At 28.3% G+C, this 19,902-nt stretch overlaps 1 protein-coding gene across 4 annotated transcripts in view; it reads right to left on the bottom strand.

Moving 5' to 3' along the window:
• LOC142326235 (lysosomal alpha-glucosidase-like) overlaps positions 1–19,902 on the bottom strand; it is a 91,293-nt gene that overhangs the window by 31,698 nt on the left and 39,693 nt on the right. For all 4 annotated transcript variants that reach the window (XM_075368542.1, XM_075368539.1, XM_075368540.1 and 1 more), the window contains exons 7-11: positions 18,892–18,996; positions 13,084–13,224; positions 6,285–6,404; positions 4,173–4,375; positions 2,925–3,058 (exon numbers count right to left, since the gene is read on the bottom strand). In XM_075368542.1, the coding sequence (XP_075224657.1) occupies positions 2,925–3,058; positions 4,173–4,375; positions 6,285–6,404; positions 13,084–13,224; positions 18,892–18,996 (703 nt within the window). The remainder of the gene's footprint in view (positions 1–2,924; positions 3,059–4,172; positions 4,376–6,284; positions 6,405–13,083; positions 13,225–18,891; positions 18,997–19,902) is intronic.

Raw genomic sequence — 19,902 nt, 5'->3', positions numbered from 1 at the left:
ATAATTTTCATTTTCACACAGTTCTAAACTGTGTCGTTTCATTTTTAATGACAAAGTTTGGAACAAGTTATTATGTGTGAGTTTCACAATTAAATTAAATGTACATACAATACAAATTTTAATCATAATTAACAGGTAAAAAATAAGACTGTATATGCTATGACTTTTTTGAGGTGAAAAATGTGCTTTTGCATTTTAATTGCCCAGAACAAAGATATCATAAAATGACATTAAAATCAAAAACACTTGAAAATAGTATCACAACTAACATCTCAAAAACTTACTTAAAACTAATATCACAGAAGGAATCTAACACACACACACACACACACACACACACACACACATATATATATATATATATATATATATATATATATATATATATATATATATGCATACATGAGGTCTGTAAATAAAGTAATGAGACTAATTTTTTTAGTAGTGAAAGTGGCAGCACTGTAAAGTTACTAGTAAACATATGGTTATATGAACAGCTGATTTATATTAGGTATTAATATTTTTAGTCTATTGTTGCCTCAGGAGACATAAACAAACTTTTTGTGAAACGAGTTTTTGTTGTGCATTACAAAAATGAGTGATACTCATGACCAATGTTGTGCAACCAAGTTTTGTGTTAAACTTGGTGAGAATGCTACTGAAATGTTTTAAAAATTGAAAAGGATATGTGGAGATGACGCTCTGTCATAAGCCCAAGTTTTTAGGTTGTTAAAAGCATTTTCAGATGGCCGGGAATCAGTTGCAGACAATCCACGCTCTGGAAGACTGTTAATGTCAAAAAGTGATAACAATGTTGAGCAAATAAGAGACTTGATATGGTGCACCAGTGATTAACTGTCAGAATGATTGCAGAACAATTGAATTTGAACCATACTACAGTCCATTAAATTTTGACAAACAAATTGGACATGAAAAGAGTTTGTGCAAAATTGGTCTAAAAACCTCACTGTAGAACAGAAAAACAAGGTGGAAGTGTGCCGCAAACTTCTAGGGCGAATTGAAACTGATCCTAATTTTCTAAAAAATGTTATTACTGGTGATGAATCTTGGATATTTGAGTATGACCCAGAAACAAAATGCCAAAGCATGAAGTGGCACACTTCAAACTCAGGAAGTCCAACAAAAACAAATAGAGCAAATCAAAACCATGCTAATTTGATTCTTGCCTATAGGACAGGTGATTTTGCCTATAGGACAGAGTGTAAATCAATATGTTTACCAAGAAATTCTTTAAAGACTGTGGAAGAGTTAACCATGTGAGACCAGCCATCAAAGACTGGATGCTGCAGCATCGTGATAATGCACCTTGTCATACTGCATCTTAATTAATGAGTTTTTGGCAAAGAAAAACTGTCCTGTAGTTCCTCAACCATCTTATTCACCTGACTTGAGTCCCTGCGACTTTTTCCCGTTCCCGACTTTAAAATGACACCTCAAAGGAGACCATTTTGGAACAGTAGAAAACATTAAAAAAATTTAACTGACCATCTGAAGGATATTCTGGTTTCTAAGTTCTTCATAGCATTTGACTGCTATGAAGAGTGGGAAAAACTATTTGAAGCATTGCGTGGCTTTCCAAGGGAACTATTTCAAAATAGTTCATGTATAATTGGATTGTAAATAAAAAGTTTTTCTGAACCAGTCTCATTACTTTATTCACAGACCTCTTATATATATATATTTTAAAAATAACAGCAAACGTTGAGGATTTAGAATTTAAAACTTCAACCAAGTCTGAGAAGAGTGTAAAGGGTCCCTTCTTGGATAACAGTAAAATATTAAACTAACTACAAAACAGGTATATAGACTAATAAAACAGTACACAAATAAAAAGAAAAAATATAAATATTTAAAGTATAAAAATAGAAATAACAAAATGAAATAAAAATAAAAGCATCACAACTGATGATATTCAAATGCAATGAATGAAATTAATCACTTTCACTTTGTCAATTGTGCTAGCACCGTCACCCAGAAAACACTGTATTGTGGTAAGGACTACAATACAAGCAACTATAATACAAAGATGGAAAGTAACTGTATAAATAAATACCTATGGAACAGTATAAAAAATATCAAAATTTTATCTTGTTAAACTAATCAAAGATGAAATCAAAAGAATGGCATATAAAGTAAGTCTATATTAGTCAAAATCTTCTTCAACTGGGGTGGCCTTAATTAACAAGTAATAACATGTTTAAAAATAAGTATATTAGACTTGATTTCAAAAATTTAAATAAGAAAAAAATTGTATATGTTAAATAAGGTAGAATTACTTAAAATAATTTGTCAATTCTAAAATTGATAATTACAATCCTGGAATTTGATTAATCTTCTTAATTTTTATTAAATCACAAAGAAAACAATATTATTTGACACTATACAATATTATTTGATACTATACAAAATAAATCAGATTTTTCTGAATAAAGTGACAAAAACATAAAGTACTTCAAAAAGATAAATTTTTGCTATTAAAAAAAAAAAAAAAAATACCAATAAATATTGACAATGTTCTTGTAATACAATTGGCTTTTTGGTTATAGTAACAAAAGGGTTAAGTAAGATATCTAGCAGAAATTGATAAGTATCTATATAATAGACTCTGGATAAACTTCAATTATGAATTCTGATGTAAATAAATGTTAGCTAAATTCAGGATATAATGGAAAGAATATTATAACAAAATAAGTTTAAATTTCATTTATACAAATAGATAAAAAATCAAACTACCATTGTAATTAAATAAACAAGAGTGAAAGGGGGGATAGAAAGTTTTACTTTTAATATAATTTACACAATTATTACACTCAAAGCCAATAAATTTTACGTAAAATTTTCTACCAAATGTAAATAATACTTTAATTCTTCTAATCTACAATTAACATAAAACTTAAACGTACCTGGTATAGAATGGTACAAATCATCCCATACAGCAACATTATCACCAGTCCATGAACCACTATATTTACCTTGACCAACAAATGTTGATCGGCTAATAATGAATGGCCGTTTATTTGTTATCTCAGTTAAGGCACTGAAATAAAAATTTATAATACATCATAAAATACAATTGCTATATTTCATTAAAAAAACATGTAGTATATTTGATATTACTGAATTCTTACATATTGGGTCAGTATGTACGTTTCAAAACATGTCAGTTAGAACGGTCAAAACAGGTCAGCCGATTAGATCTTTTCATTGCCTAGGGGTTAGAGGCAGGCAATGAAAGGATCTAACCAGCAGGCTGACCTGTTGGACTAGACTTATGAGCAGCGGACAGGGAGGCCCGTTTGAATAGACAACCCCGCAGGCTGTGCTTTGCTTTGTTGTGGATCTGGCCCAGGGGGCAGGGTGGAAAAAACAAAAAAAAACATATCAGTTACAGTATTGAATCAGATGAGAAATTTTCCAACTACTGAAAATACTCTTCTGAATAGGGAAATTATTTGTACATTGCTTTTTTGCAATATTTAAATGAACATTTTTCTTACTAAATTAAATATTTTTTGAAACATATTTATTATATTATGCAGGAGTGATATTTAGTTTTTATTAGTTAAGATAATATATAGAATATTTCTCATTATAAAATGCAAACTGATTTACAGAAAGTTAAATACTCGTGTATAAATCATTAATATGAAAAAGATGAATTATATTAAATTTTTAATTAAGTAAGACAACAGATAAGCAGAAAATAAGGAATATAATGAAGTTGTATAAATACACACGATAATAAAATTAATTTTTTTTTTTTTTTGATAATAGCTGCCTCCTAACCAATAGAACAATAATCATATAACCAAGGTAAATGATTTAGCTTGCTGCAGAAGGGTATTTACCAAAAGGTAGAAGGAAAAAATTGTTCAGGCAGGCAACGATTGGAATATGCAAAACAAATTGTTAGGAATGTAGGATGTAGGGGGGTATACCGAAATGAAACAACTAGCACTAGATAGGGAATCTTGGAGAGCTGCATCAAACCAAATGACTGAAGACAAAAAAAAAACAAAAAACAAGAAAGCCCCTAAAAAAAAAATTATAAATTCTGGTAAAAATATTATAAATTAATGATTGGGAACTTATAAAGGTTGTAAGTAAATATTACTACACTATTATCATAACATATTAAATATTTTACTTACAAATTTGTGACAATTGCTTCAGACATTCCAAATAAATTATGTAAGTTATAATGATATCCTTTAAAATGTTTTGCTGTCATACATATTGTATGTGCTCTTAATTTACCACCAACAACAGCTGGAACATAAGGTGGACTTTCCAGTGTATCATTTGGACAACCAGTCAGACTTCCATCAACCAAATTAGATGGTTCATTCATGTCCTTAACAGTAAACATAGGATTGGTTGGTCAATTAGACATATTGTATAGAGAACACATTTAAAAAAATTGAAATGACTTGTTTTAAAAATAAATAATTATGCTTCCAAAATATCTCATCAGACCAATTATACATCTTCTTCATCGATCAAGTTCTAGGTAGTCTAAGCAATTCCAGATAAAGGAACCATACCTTCAAAACCACCTTCTGTACAGATTTTGAAACTACATTGTTTAATTTTTTGTCACATTTTTAATGCTCATTAATAAACTAGAAGTACAGAATTTTCTTACAAAATAGTAAAACTTAATATCAAATAACAATATCAAGAGGATGTGGGCATGAACCTCCTTGAAAAGAATAAAAAATTATGTTCATTATTAATTATTATTAATAATTACCATGACTGGAAACCATCTATTTAATATACTGTTTAACATGCTTGTGAGTTGGTAAACCAGCAATTTTTTTCAGTAACTTATTAAATAGCTTAATATTTCTTACATATATATGTATGTATACTGCGTGGCCCATTTAAATTGTGACAATTGTGAAATTTTAATGTGTTTTTGCAAAGAATTCAATTCTGCAATAAAAAATATAGGTTCCTATTTAAAAAAATTAAGTTAACATTGAAATGACCTTTATTTGACCTTATCAAGAGCAACATAGGTTGTAAACATATTTCCTCCTTGAAATGGAAAAACTTTTTCCATTAAGAAACATTTTTTCTTAAAATGTGTAGTTTTATCTCAATTTAAATGGACCACCCAATATATAAATATATATCAGAGTTATTGACACTATACAAAGGGAATTTGTTTTGCTTTCTTTTATGGAACATTTTTTGCAGGTTATTGTGGTTTGTTTCCTAATGAATGAAAGCATTTCTATTTTTTTTTTTTTTTTTAATAAAAAAAAAAACATTGGATTCTATCTGTATAAATAGTTCTGAAATTATTTTTATTAACAAAATATTGAAACTGAAAAAAAAAGTTATTAATATTTAACATGTAAACAAAATAAACAATGACAATAATAGAAACTAAACTTCATAGAATACTCAAGATATACAGATAAAAACAGACACTTGTTTCATTATAGTTTCTATAAATTCCTGCAGAACCTGTAAAAATATAGCCCAGGAGCCATTTAGAATTTCTCTACGAATGCCTAGGCTATGAAAAGGCTTGCTAAATAAGGCTATTTCTGCATACTCACCCAGCTGGCATGGGAAATATGAGAGATTTGTAAAAACTTTATATTCGCATAAAAATTTAAAAAAAAAAAATTGTTTACAGACTATAATAATGGACATAACAAAAGTCCAATATACTAGTACTAGTAGTCAAATAATAATAGCATTTGTAATATACTAATATTACAGATATATCTCAATGTTACAGATATAATACTCTCTTATATAAAAACCTATAATAAATCACCAGTATGAAAGGAATAATTAGGTAATCTGTCAAGCAAAATCACTGACCCTAAAAGAAAAATGTTTTTCAGGAACAATTTCTTCAGTTTCATTTTAGATCACTTGTTTCTATTAAAACAATACAGTTTATTTAACACTGAGGATACCATTTTGCTGTTATTTTAACATTCTATAATTCATTAACTATAACTAACTTTATACTAGATTGTCTTCTTATTTTTAAAAAAAAAGACAAAATGTTTAAACAATACATCACAAGATTTATCATTAAAGTTTAAGTTATCTAGTTTTAATTTCAGCCAAAATGTTTTTTATTATATTACTAAAGTAAAGTCTAAAACATTAAAATTATTTACAAAATTCATTTTTTCTTTTAATATTTTCTAGTAATAAATATTACATCTAAATACTTTGTTATTTTAAAAACAAATATTTGCCTAATAATATAATAATGAAAATAAACTTACAATCCACATTCCATCATACTTAAACTGTTCACGTTGCTGCCTAGAAATCTGTTCCATCCAGTATTTAACAGTTTTTGGATTTGTATAATCTGGAAATACTGTAGACTTATCATTCCATACCTAATAAATAACAATTATTCTAACTAATCATGTGGCACTTAAATCACGCTATTAAAATATCTTATTCACTAAAAAAATGTCAAATTCAATAAAGGGTGGAGGGTAATTGGAAAAAGTAAAGTATCGGAGGAACAGTAATCACAGCTACAGCGGATTAGCAATGGCAATTATATAAGACAAAGATTCTCATTGAGAACCTGGACCCAAATTATTAAAAAGCAAAATGCTTATTATTTTATTAAATTACTAGGCAAACATGCATGAAAATTTTATTAAGCTATAATAATAACACTAATAGGAATAGAAACAGTAACCAAATAATATTATTATTAAAATAAAGTTGGCAGCGCTGCATTGTTTGGAACAGGACATTACTTAATTAGCTCTGTAGTTTTTTGAGTTATTTTTTGTGGTTTTTTAGTGAATTTTTACATGACTTCTGTGCCAAGATAATCTTGAGAAATTGGTGATTCAGTTATGTGTTTTTATTTTTGTGGATTTTATAAACTGATATTAGACTTCATTTAATTCATTCTCATTGTATCTGGTTTGTACTAGTGTTGAATAACATGCCGTCTTGGTTCTATACCTGTTAGGTTTAAATTATTCTAAATAATTTATTATTCGCTGGTTCATTCAAATAAATAAATCTTTATTTTATAATATAAATTATTTTTATTATAATCTTTGAACTTATAATTCATATATACAACATTATAGTATTAATTATTTATACACTCATAATAAATACACGTTGTTTCTTTGGAGGATGAAACTAGACTGACTAAAAATAGGGTATTAGACATTCAATTAATAAGCGTAAGAAAAAAAGTGAAAATTTTTATTTAAAAATTTAAAAGTCCTCCATTAATAAAATTTAAAGTACTTCCTTTTAATAGAATTTAAAGTTCCTTCTTTTAATAAAAAAGGAGCAAATGAAACCTGAGTCTTAACAACTAGGTCAGTTGTTAATTGATTTTATAGGAACAGTATAGTCACAGTATTGTTCTAGGAAGTTGCTATCTCAAATTCTTCTGTTATCTGAATTCTCTAACTTGGTTTTGAAAAGTATTCAAAATTATTGAATAGTTAAAATTGATAATTCTAATTAAACATAATATAGCATGCTATTCAATATAAAAAAAAATTGTAAGTTAACAATTTCTTCTTTTTTTTTGCACAGATTATTTTTTAATTTTTTTTTATACCTTTTTAACTTATATTATTTTTATTGTATTATATTATTTTATAACATACATACATATATGTATATATATATATATATATATATATATATATATATATATATACGTATACTTCATTCCAATTACATATTTATAAATCTTGTATACTGCCTGTCTACTCAGGGGCGTCCTATTCATTTCCAAGCCTTGACAGCCCTCTAGGCAATTTCCTGTTGCTTCTGTGCATCTTACCCTAATAGACAGAATAACTAAAGTTGGACAAATAACTCTGTACACTTAAAATTAATCAAGTATAAAGGTAATAACAGCCGAAAACACTTCATACCATGATCAACAAATTTCATTACTGCAGCAGGTGGAAATTAAATATTAATTTAGATAAGTCAAAAATTGTTGTTTATAGATGGGGAGGAATACTAAGGGTTTACACAAGATGTACATTTGGAGGCAATCCCATTGATGTAGTAAATAGCTATAAATATTTGGGGGTGATATTTATTTCTCAGCTGCCAATGATCCAGCATTTCAAAGACAAAACCGCCGTGGTGAATTCTGCAATGAACAGTTTGTGGAAAAGTTTTTTTTTAAAGATAATATATCATTATCTTTATCTAGTATTACCTTGTGTCTAGTGCATAGGGTGGAATTTCACAGTCCATTCTCTCAATTGGATCATGCTCTGGGAATGCATAACAACAGAAACACTAGGCGTTTTATGAATATTATTTTTAAAGCAAGAAATGGCATGCTTTCCTCTCAATTCTAATCCCAGTAGGGAATTGAATGACAGGATATGCTCATTATGTAATACCAGTGAGGAGGAAAATATTGTTCATTTTGTAGGTAAGTATCCTATTTTATCAGAAATTTTGGCAAGAGAAAGGCACTCTAACAGAGGAAGGTGTAATAGTTGGGCTATTAAATGGAAATGACTGGAGAATTCTAGCGAAATATTTGAATGAGCCATTAGCCTGTAGGAAAAGTTTAATAACGGAATTTAACTTTTAACTAATTTTTGTACAATATTATAATTTTTTTTTTCATTTTATTACCACTGCATGCATATTGTATGAATATTGCATAAAATGGCCAAAGATGAGGGGGGAAAAGGAGGAATGTTTTATTTTGTATGTAAAAAGATACAAAATATAAGTAATTTTATAATAAGTAATAATGGATAATTTAGTAATTTCTAATTTTTTTGCCAACTGAGCAGATACCTTATGGTCATGTCCACGTTTGGAAGAAAGTGTTTTTGTTTATTGTTATATTAGTAGTAACGAGTATATACATGTATTATGTTGTCTTTCTTTTTTAAATCGAATGTAATTTTTTTTTGTCTTTTCAGGTTGAATGCATTTTTTTTTAGAAATAAACACAGTATTATTATTACAAGGGCAAGCCAAAAAGGAAAGTGAAAAAAAATATATATATATTTATTTGTACTTACATAAATGATACATGCATTATTTTTCAACATATCCTCTCCTACTTCTATGCAATTAGGCCATCTTTTAACAAGCTTTTAAATTCCTTCTTGGAAGAAAGTTTTCGGTCTGGTGTGCAGAAAATGTTTCACTGCTTCTATGGGCTCTTCAATCTTATGATTCCCTTGAAACTCTTCTTGTAATGGGCCAAAAAGATGAAAATCACTTCGAGCCAGGTCTGGACTGTATGGAGGGTGGTCTTGAACAGAAAGCACTGTTTTTTGGCCGTATAAGGTCAAGCTTTATCCTGAAGCAAAATCATGCCGTTAGAAAGTTTACCATGTCTTATGGATTTGATTTTTTGCTTCAGTAAACACAGTAGTTGTCACTGTTTACTGATTGACCTTTAAGTGTGAAGTAAACCAAAAGTGAACTTTGCATATCCAGAATATCATCATCACCTTTCCTGCAGACATGTAAGTTTTGAACTTTTTTGCTGTGGGAGATGAAGAATGTTTACATACTAAATTTTTTCGCTTACTTTTGGGTTGAAAGTGATGAACTCATGACTCATCAATGGTTATTATTCACTTAAGAAATGAGTCTCTTTCAACTTCGTAATGTTTCAAAAGCATCTGAGAAATTTTCAAATGATTCTCTTTATGGATGCTGGTCAATTAATGTGCACAGACTTTTTAAAAGTTTAAAGGATCGTGGATGATTGAAAATACTGAGCCATGGCTTATATTCAACTTATTTGCAATGTCAAGTGTAATTCTTCAATTACCGAGAATCATTTCTTTAATCACTTCAATACTGTCATTAGTCTTTGAAGTAGAAGGCCTATCATGTGCTGTTCATCACAGAGAGAAATCCTACCACTTTTAAAGCGAGTAATCCATTCATAGATCTTGCTCCACTCAAACAACTCTCCCCATATTGCTGCTGTATTCTATAAAAATCTCTGCTGATTTCATCCCTTCTGAACTGAGGAAATGTATCAATGCTCGCATTTCTTCCTTGGTGCAATCAGACAAAGGAGCACTCATTTTAAAAAGACTTTTAAACACAATTACAAATAGCTAACAACGAAACAAAACTTTCAATGAACAGCTGATAGAGGTTATGAGTTATAGCAGAACAATATTTGCTGCCATACATGGCAGGACTGGTAGGGAGATCAAGATTCCCTTTTATTTTTTGACTTTCAGTGTAAACTAAGCTAAATAAATACATTACAAATGAATTCATGAATATATATTATGAACAACGATAAAATGATATTTATTTTTTTCAAGTAAAAATGTACATATATAAAATGTACATAGTATATATGTATAAAGTAAAAATATTTTTAATAACCGATATAAAAAAAAAGGTCATACATTGATGCCTATTAAATTAGATTAAAAGTCACATTTTACCTTTTAAATTGATTACATCATGTCAAACAATAAAGCAGTAATATGCAATTGCACTCTGTTCTCAACTGCATCAATGTTGAAATGATTATAGAATGGTCAGAGCTAAAGTGGGAATAAATCTAAGAAAAGAAGATGAAAAATTGATAAAAACCTCCAGAAAAAGAAAATAAACAATGAAAAGCTATTAGTAAATTAGAGCTGTTTTGAGCTTAATCTATCGAATCAGTTCTCTCTGTTGCAATATTTGGAAGATATAGACATATAAAAACACAATAAAGGAATTGTCAACAGTATACTTGATTGAGAAGTTAACAGTACCATCAGACAAACATCGTCGTCAAAAATCTCAATTGAAACTATTAGTCCAATGAAAAAAACGATGAATTCTGGAAATTTTTGTTACTAATAAATTGGAATATGTTCCAAGACCGTAAGGAAGTGCAACCAGGAAGAAATGAATCAGTTGAAATGAACAGAAGAAATGCAACATGAAAATAATGCAAAAGATGCTGGAAGAAGGTAAGAGAGCAAAACGTAAACTGGTGAATAAACAAATTTTTGGCTTAAAATGAGAAGATGGTTTCTTATGCAGAACACATTAGGAAAGATTAGAAATAACTGAAAAATTTTATTCTAATTCATAAAAGGACCAAAATCAGCCAAAATTAAGAGTTTCCTGTGGAAGAAGCACCACATGTTTTAGTAGAAGAAATATAAGATACAAAATCAATGAAAAACAGGAAAGCTTCAGGAACAGATAACATTAATGCTGAGATCCTGAAAGTTGTGGCAAAACATTGCACTCAGCACTTGAAAAAATTGGTTGCACTTGAGGCACTCTTAAGGTGCTTCAAAAACCAAAAGATCCTGAAACTGCTGAAATGATTCTTTTACACAAGGACTCAGGAAGACCTGAAAAATTATCGCCCAATAAGCCTCCTCAAGTTATCTAAAAGATTTTCACCAAGATAATAGCCAAAACAATGCTAAAAACTCTGAATGAATCACAACCAAAGGAGCAGACAGGCTTGAGAAGTGGTTTTAGCACAATGGATCACATCCAGGTTGTTCATAGTCATAGAAATACACAGTATACTATGCCCCTATGTATGGCTTTTATTAACTATGAAAAGGCATTGGTGTAAACACAATCTACATAAAATTGCTACAATTGATATATGAAGAAGCAAGAGCTACCATCTGTACAAACAAGTAGAAATAAATGTAGAAAAAGGTGTACAACAAGGCGCCACTATATCAGTCATGCTCTTCTCAGTCTGCCTTGATGTTCAACAAGTCTGTTGAGGAAAGAAAGATTTTTGTCTTTGGAGAAGACCTAGAACAGATAGATCATATATCTTGGCCAATGAAAAAATTGAATGTTAAGCTTGGGTGGCAGGCATTTGGGAGACTTATCATTTTCAAGAATAAACTCCCCTTTTCCTTAAAAAGAAAGTTTTCGATCAATGCATCCTTCCAGTCCTTTGGTAATGAAACTTGAACATTAACTGTTCAATCACTTCAGAAGAAATTGTGGGTAGCACAAAGAAATATGGAATGATGTATGCTTGGAGTAACCAGATGGGATACAAAGACCTGTAAATGAATCAAAGAACATACGAAAGCACATATCATGAAAGTTAAATAATTAAAATTGGGATAGACAAGCCATGAAACAAGAACTAATGGCAGATGGACTAAAGCAGCACTTCAATGTGGATACCTCTAGATGTTAAACACTCATGAAAAAGACCAAAGGCTCATTGGATTGATGATATCAATTTCATTGGACCAAATTAACATAAGATCAAAGAAGACCATATTAGTTGGAAACATGCTGAAGAGATTTTTATCTTGCGGTGGCTGATAACAGCTGATGATAATGACGATATATTTCATAATGATGATATACATACATATATCTAAATTAATGAACGACTAAACAGAATTTGAAAATTACACCTTGCTTAAAAGTCGGTATCCTTGATAACATAAAACATATACACGAATATCTGAATGCAGTCTTCATTATTTGATAAAAATAAGAAAAACAGTTGTTAAGTATCTGACACTAGGCTTTACTCAAAACAGTGCACAATATTTTTGCAGCAAATAAACATATAAAATTAAAATATAGATATAAAATTAATTTCCACATAACACATGCTGATAAAGCATGTATGTGAAAGTATTAAACGCAATGAAATAAATAATGTAATTAATGGAAAAATTAATTTTTATAAATTAATTTTTTCATATTTCATATATTACTACAGTTCAAGATTTAACTCAGATTTTATTTTGAAAATAATTATCTATTCTTCAAGTTACTACAGGTATAAGACTCACTAATAGCCAATTTGAGAGATCAATTTTGGGCATGTGAAAAATAACAAGCATATCAATGATTTAAAACCTAAACCTTCTACATAATTAAATAATGATATCTTAAATGGAAATTTCATCCTTATTTTAAATTATTTTATTATAAAGAATTTGAAAATTATTTTCTGTGTTAAATTATTAAAAAAAAACTAGGTTAAATAAAAATATAAACATTTATAAATGCAAACATAAAAAACAATTACAACAGAACATCTACTAAGAATTATATATAATTTACCCTTCCAATAAGTGGTTTATTTCCAGTAAAATCCTTCACTAAAATGTCTTGAGCTATGGCATCATCATATGGTGGGTAAGTACCATTTGGTTCCCCACCACTCACACCAGGATCCATAATAACAACATAATGCATACCTTTCTGTAACAAATAAATAAAAAAAACTCATTATAAATAGTAATATTCGTTGTAAATCCACAACAATAATTTTATAATAAATATAGTTAAAAGAATAAATAAATAAAAAGTAAAAGTAAGCAAGAATATTTTTTAACAATCAAAACTAAATTTTAATAAACCGCTAAAGTTACAAAACAACGAAAGTAGATTCTCTTCATGATACCTTCAAGAGGTTACAAACTGATAAAAATTTATAAAAATACACACAATAGTACAGATTTCCATTATAAATTGGCGCTATGACAGAATGACTGTATTATGGTAGTGGTAAAACAACTGTTATAAATGATTTTCAGTAACTTTTTTATAAACTAACCATTACCATGATATCATCAGCGAACAGATTCATTTAAAATTATATTTAAGTTAATCACTTATATAGTCCAGTACAAAAGATGCTTTTAGAATAAGATCTTTTTTAGAATCTTTTTTAGAATAAGAGTTATATGAATATGAATATACTCGCTCAGAAATTTAATTTCTGAATATAAAATTTAATTTATTACAAATAATGTACCAATTGAATCACAGTTTTGTCAGCTGAGAACAATTGTGACTTTATTAAAATCATTTGTGCACTAAACCAAGTGATATCTTTAGGGGCCGCCTTTTTCTTTTCTTCATTTAATCGTCAATATTTTTTCTGTAGTTTTAGTGTTTGTGTTACCCCATTAGAAAAATCTGGTGACTTTTTTTTCAACTATGAATCAGTGACTAAAAGTAAAGTTAAAAATAAAAAAAATTGCATGGTTAAAGCAAAAAAATTATACAAAACATACTAAAATTTAATGAAGAAAAAATAAGAGTTCAATAAAAAATTAAATGAAATGGTAACTTCCTTATTATTTCTCAGTAAGTTTCGCTTTAGTACTATAAATCTATCATGTATCCATCATTGTGGTAACAAACATAAAAAAGGAAGCTGAAGGTATATTTTTTTGAAAAAGGTCAGTCAAGTTTATACATGCCATATAAAAATCACAAGAGAAAGAAACCTGTAACACTGCTTGAGAATTTTAATTCATCAGCTTTTAGGAGAATCAGAATTGTACACAATTTTTTCTTAACCGAGACAACAGTGTCAACTTAATAACAGTATCAACAAAATAAGTTTAAACATGATCTAGAGTGACAAGGGGAGAAACATGTTTAAAGATTATATAAAATGATTTAGAAGTTAAGTGGGTGACGACAACAAATAATAGAAAATGAATAAGCGAGAGAAAAGATACTGCCATGAAAAGAATCTCTTACCTGAAAGCCATCAAGAAATTTTGAAAAGAAAAGAGAACTATACTTGAATGGTTGAAAGTTACACTTTAACTTTACATTCAACCAAAAAAATGTAAGACAGAAGCAGCATGTTAGTCCATCCACCAGTTACCAAAGGTGAAAAAATGGTTTGTTTACAATTCCTTATCAACAAGGACCACTACCTCAAGAAAGGTAACTATCATGAAAATATGAATCTACAGAACTTCAAAAAATTGATTAAATAAAAAATTATAAAAAACTTACAACCAAATAGCGTATTGGTGCTTGACAATTTGCCATACCGACATCAAAAGTTGAAAAAATTCCTTCCATAGCAAACCATAAAATAGAAATGGAGTGGCTAAGAAATACCTCCTTTGAAAATTCAATGTTTTGCTTAAAACTCTGTGTCAAACAAAGTAAATCTTTACTTTAATTGTCACAAGCAACGAATCCAGATGTAACTTATTCTCTTGGCAGCATTTTCAAAGAAATGCTTTACATAAATATAAGGCAGTTCTTTGACTGCATTTTTATTATCCAGACTTTAAACTGACTGATCTCATTTGATGAATAATAGAAAAACTGGGTATTCAAAATGTAATGTGTAAAAGCTAGAAGAAATATTAGTTAAATTGGGGACAACAACGCTTCAATAGATGCTGATACGTGGTTGAAATGCTGCAAGCTGCTGAAATTGAAAATGACTTCAAGAGTAAAGAATGTGTCATGGAATTCAAGCTGACATATTAATTAGCCATCTGAATACAAAAAGTAGTGAAACAGCGAGTAATACTGAATATAAGGTACCATCCACATTATCAGTAAAAAAAAGGACTAAAGGGCAGAATACATAAAAATTTGTTTAATTTTGCAACTACATCTATTATTGGTGAAACATAAATTTTTCATTTTTACTATTAGTTTAAATTTTAATATAATATTTACTAAATAAATTATTAAATCTTAATTAATTTTAAATTAAGTTAATTTTTAAGAAATTAATTTTTTTCATTAATTAAATTAACTAACACATTCATTATGTAACAGGCTGGGGTTATTAACAATTAATATAATTAACACATTAATTGAATTTGATCATTTATTAACACAATTTATAGATTTTTGTTCTGGAGTTTTATTTTGCATTATGAAACTGAAACTGTAGGTTTTATGGTATACAACGGTAGTAGATAAAGAATTTATTAGTAGGATGGATAGTACACTGCCCCATGCAAGGTAGACAGCAACTGCCAAGTTATAGCACAAGACCAATGTACGACAATCAAAATTTGCATATATAAACCCATTCTATTTAGAAAATATTCAATGGACTAAAATATCTCTTGAATGGTATATATCTACTGAAGTATATCAGTATCTCAATATATATTAATATGTCAATATCTCTTGAAAAGTATATCAATAACTTTTTAACATAAATTAAAAAAGGCATATCATAAGGTATTATAACAATGCATTTCAGGTGTGTTATAGGAGAAGAAATATGTACCTCTTGTAACAAAGTGTGATACATGAGAACAGGCATATACCTCTTGTAATAAAGCTACATAAAGTTTTATATTGCCAACAAAAGAGATGAAGAATGGCTAATATTGCTGGAGCTTTCTCATTTAGCAGATGTCTCCCCCCCCCCCCCGCAGGTAGAGATAGTTATGACTAATTTTCTTATTTTCACTACAGTAAAACTTTCATATAACCTACAATACCATAATGCATTATAACCATAATAATACTACCTATTAACAATACCTATTGTTAATAGGTAGATGTTATAACAATACCTATTTTAGATGCTAGTCTAAAATAATAGCATATAAAAAGTAATAACATCAACAATAAAATATATAATAGAGTATATTTAATTCAGATAAATGTGTTATAGTCTTTATGAGTAGTAAAAAAAACTGATGTGGACACCACATAACTTCCTTGTATGCCTATTAAATTACATAAACACTTTTTTCTGCACTTCGTTTAAACTTATTTCATTTGAAAGTGAGATACGATCCTCCAATTCTTTAATAAAGAGGGCAGTTATACAATTGCTGAAATATTAGTTTTTATTAACATCAAATATTTATACAATTATTAATTCAACAATCTTACATGAAATATTAGGATAGAGTAAAAGCCCCTTTATTATTTGTATTACTAGATCAGTATTACTCATATCTTCATGAACTGCTGATTAACAAAAGTTTCATTTTTCTGGTGTGTCATACAAATAAAAGTTAGTAATAATTAAACAATTCCATTTAGTGAACTCCTGTATACTGGTTACAGATGTTAATTTTGACCTTACGGTGTAAAATATTCAGATTTTTTAAAAATTATTTGGTGAATAATCAAAAATGAAAAAGAAACAATCATACAGAAAAAAAAATAACATGAAGAAATATATCTGAAAAAATGATAAGATGAATATGAAGAGGAAGAAATTGTTGAGAACAAGAGAAGAATAAAAAAAATTGAGAGAAGATGATAAATATAAAGAGAAAGATAATGTTAAAATCAAAAAAAAAGAATAAGAAGGAAGAAAATGTTGCAAAAAAAAAACAGAAAGAAAATGTTGCAAACAAAGAAAGAATAAAAACATTAAGACAAGATGATAAACATAAAGAGGAAGAAAATGTTAAAACCAAAGAAGGAATAAAAAGATTAAGAGAGGATGATGAATATAAAGAAAGAGAACATTTAAAAACTTGAGAACATGTACACAAATTAAGATCAAAAGAATTGTATCAAACCAAAGAGCTATTAATGATTGGCAACAAAAAACAAATTGATGGTTAACTCTGACTTAGGGAGAATGTTGTCCAACAATATCAGAGCAGTAATGAGCTAAAAAATAAGAATGTTTTGCAATTTATTAAAGATCAAGCATGTACGCCTCAGTGTATATGTTTTTCTTGTGAGAATTTATTTTTCAGTCACTGTAGTTAACTTTAATGTAAATAAAATTTAACAGAAATTCCAGAATAGATAAATAAAATTAAACTAGAAAATCCAAAAATAATACAATTCTAAATTATAATTTTCAATTAATATTAAATAATCAGATGTTTCACCAACTCTATTACATATAGATATATGTAATAATGCCTATTAAATTACATATGCATTTTTTAAAGTACATAAAATTTTATTTCACTAATAACTTCAGATTTTTTTTATTATTATTTAATGTAAAGGTTTTACAATCATGAGTTAATAATTATTACTCAATATATTTTATATATTATTAATATATTATTACTCAATATCAATATATTTAAAAAATAAAAATAAAAAAATAAATTAAAAAAGTTAAAAAAATAAAAAAGGAGATGAAGTCTGATTTGAACCGATGTGCCTTCCCCTTGTAAGATCCAAATATTTCATTAATTAAAATGTTACTTGGCAATAACTCTGGAAACAATGAAAATAAGTACCATTTATGATACATTGTTGAAAAGCTCTCAATAAGGGCTTACTACTGTAGTTACGAACATTTTTGGTCATTTTGATTGCAATCAAAAAGGGAGGTGCACAACTAGATGTTCCAACAATCCTAAATCCTAAATCCAAAATTTCAACATTCTACGGCTAATTGTCTTTTGAGTTATGCAAAATATGTATATACATATGTACAGATGTCACGACGAAACTAGTCAAAATGGATTCAGGGATGGTCAAAATAGATATTTCCATTGAAATCTGAAAACAAAGATTTTTCGCGATCACAATATTTCACACACATATAGTATACTCACAGTATATTTTGTACAAGGAAGTAAAAAGAATTTTAATAGCATTATTAACTTCAATTACTGATTGATTAATGAAGCTCATTTAACCAATAAATTATTTCTATTCTTTTTATAATACTACTATATTTAAACCACTTTTAGTATTCAATCTTTCTAAACTAAGAATTATAATACACTCATAGAATGTCATAAATATATCTTTCAACAATGAAACCCTAAAATACACTTATACTAGACTAATATTTAACACAATATTTATTGAATGCTACTGAAGGATGGTAACATGGTATTCTTAAGGATGGTAACGTTATTTGTAAAAGCTACTGGTTCAGAACAAATCACCTATAAATGTTAAAATGTTATGATTATGGCACTTAACATATATACATACATTATTTCAGCAGTACTGTGCATTTTAAGGTTTTTTTTAACAGAATTTCTTCAAAGCCAATAACAGTTGCTTCACAAATAAAGATATCTGAATCACTGACAATTTTCAGAAGTTAAAACAGTTTTTGAATTCCCTATGTGGAAAACTGTCATAAAAATTAAAAGAAAAACATATACAATGAAAATGAAATGAAAGACAATAGATTTATACCTTGTGTAAATCATCAACAAATTTATCCAGACCTTTAAAGTTTACTTTATCATAAGTAAAATCATTCCTTCTATCCATATAGTCTATATCATTCCACTGCACATCCTGTAAAAGAGAAAGAATTAAAAAGAAGATGAAAAACTATATAATAAAAAAAACAACAAAAATGATTTAACAATGAGAAATTTATTATAATATCACAATAGAGGTCAGAAAAATTACGATTTAAAAGTGAAATTTTCATAAGTCAAATTTTCAAAAATTATGTAACTTTTTCCAAATTTTTTAATAGGCAAAAGCAAACCTTAAGTAACCATAAAATACAATCACAATTTCAAAATGAATTTTGAAATAAAAACAGATAAACATTAACAATTCCAAATTTTTATATTTTTACTACAAAAATGGATGATTTTTATTACAAAATATATATATATCCCCCCCCATACACACGTGCGTGCAGAGAGAGGGTGGCGAGTGAGAGGAATGGCAGGGGCGAGAGGGAGAGAGAGGGGGGTAATTCCAAATTGCATGGTAATCTCTCGGGAGATGATTCTATAGCCAAAAACAAGAAAAAAAGTTCACATAACCACAGGTTATGAAAATTTCTTAGCAAGTTTTTGGCTCGCGAAATCGCCCTGCTTTCTGCTCCCTTTGAGAAATTACACTGCATTAAAACTCTTAGACTACAAATTGATGTGTACATTTCACGCTTCCTTATAGTTTTGATCTAGGAAATTGAATAAAAGTGGTCCCAGACATCTGCCTCTTTTAGGTTTTAAGAAAAAAAAAAGTAAAACACAAATGTTTTGTCAGAAAATACATTTTAAGCTTTGGAATACAACAACTTTATTAATTTATCAATAAACAAATAAAATTTTCTAGTTAACTTTGTAGAGAATTTAATTCTGAGAAAATTGATATAAATAACATCTATTAAAATTAAACACAAATTTGAGAAGTTCAACTTAAATTAGAAAGAAAACATACAAACAGGATTGGAAAAGTAAG

This window comes from Lycorma delicatula, chromosome 6 (genome assembly GCF_047948215.1).
Source record: "Lycorma delicatula isolate Av1 chromosome 6, ASM4794821v1, whole genome shotgun sequence".
Taxonomy (NCBI): domain Eukaryota; kingdom Metazoa; phylum Arthropoda; class Insecta; order Hemiptera; family Fulgoridae; genus Lycorma; species Lycorma delicatula.
Note: the sequence above shows the minus strand (reverse complement) of the source record. Positions and strands in the feature narration are given on the sequence as shown.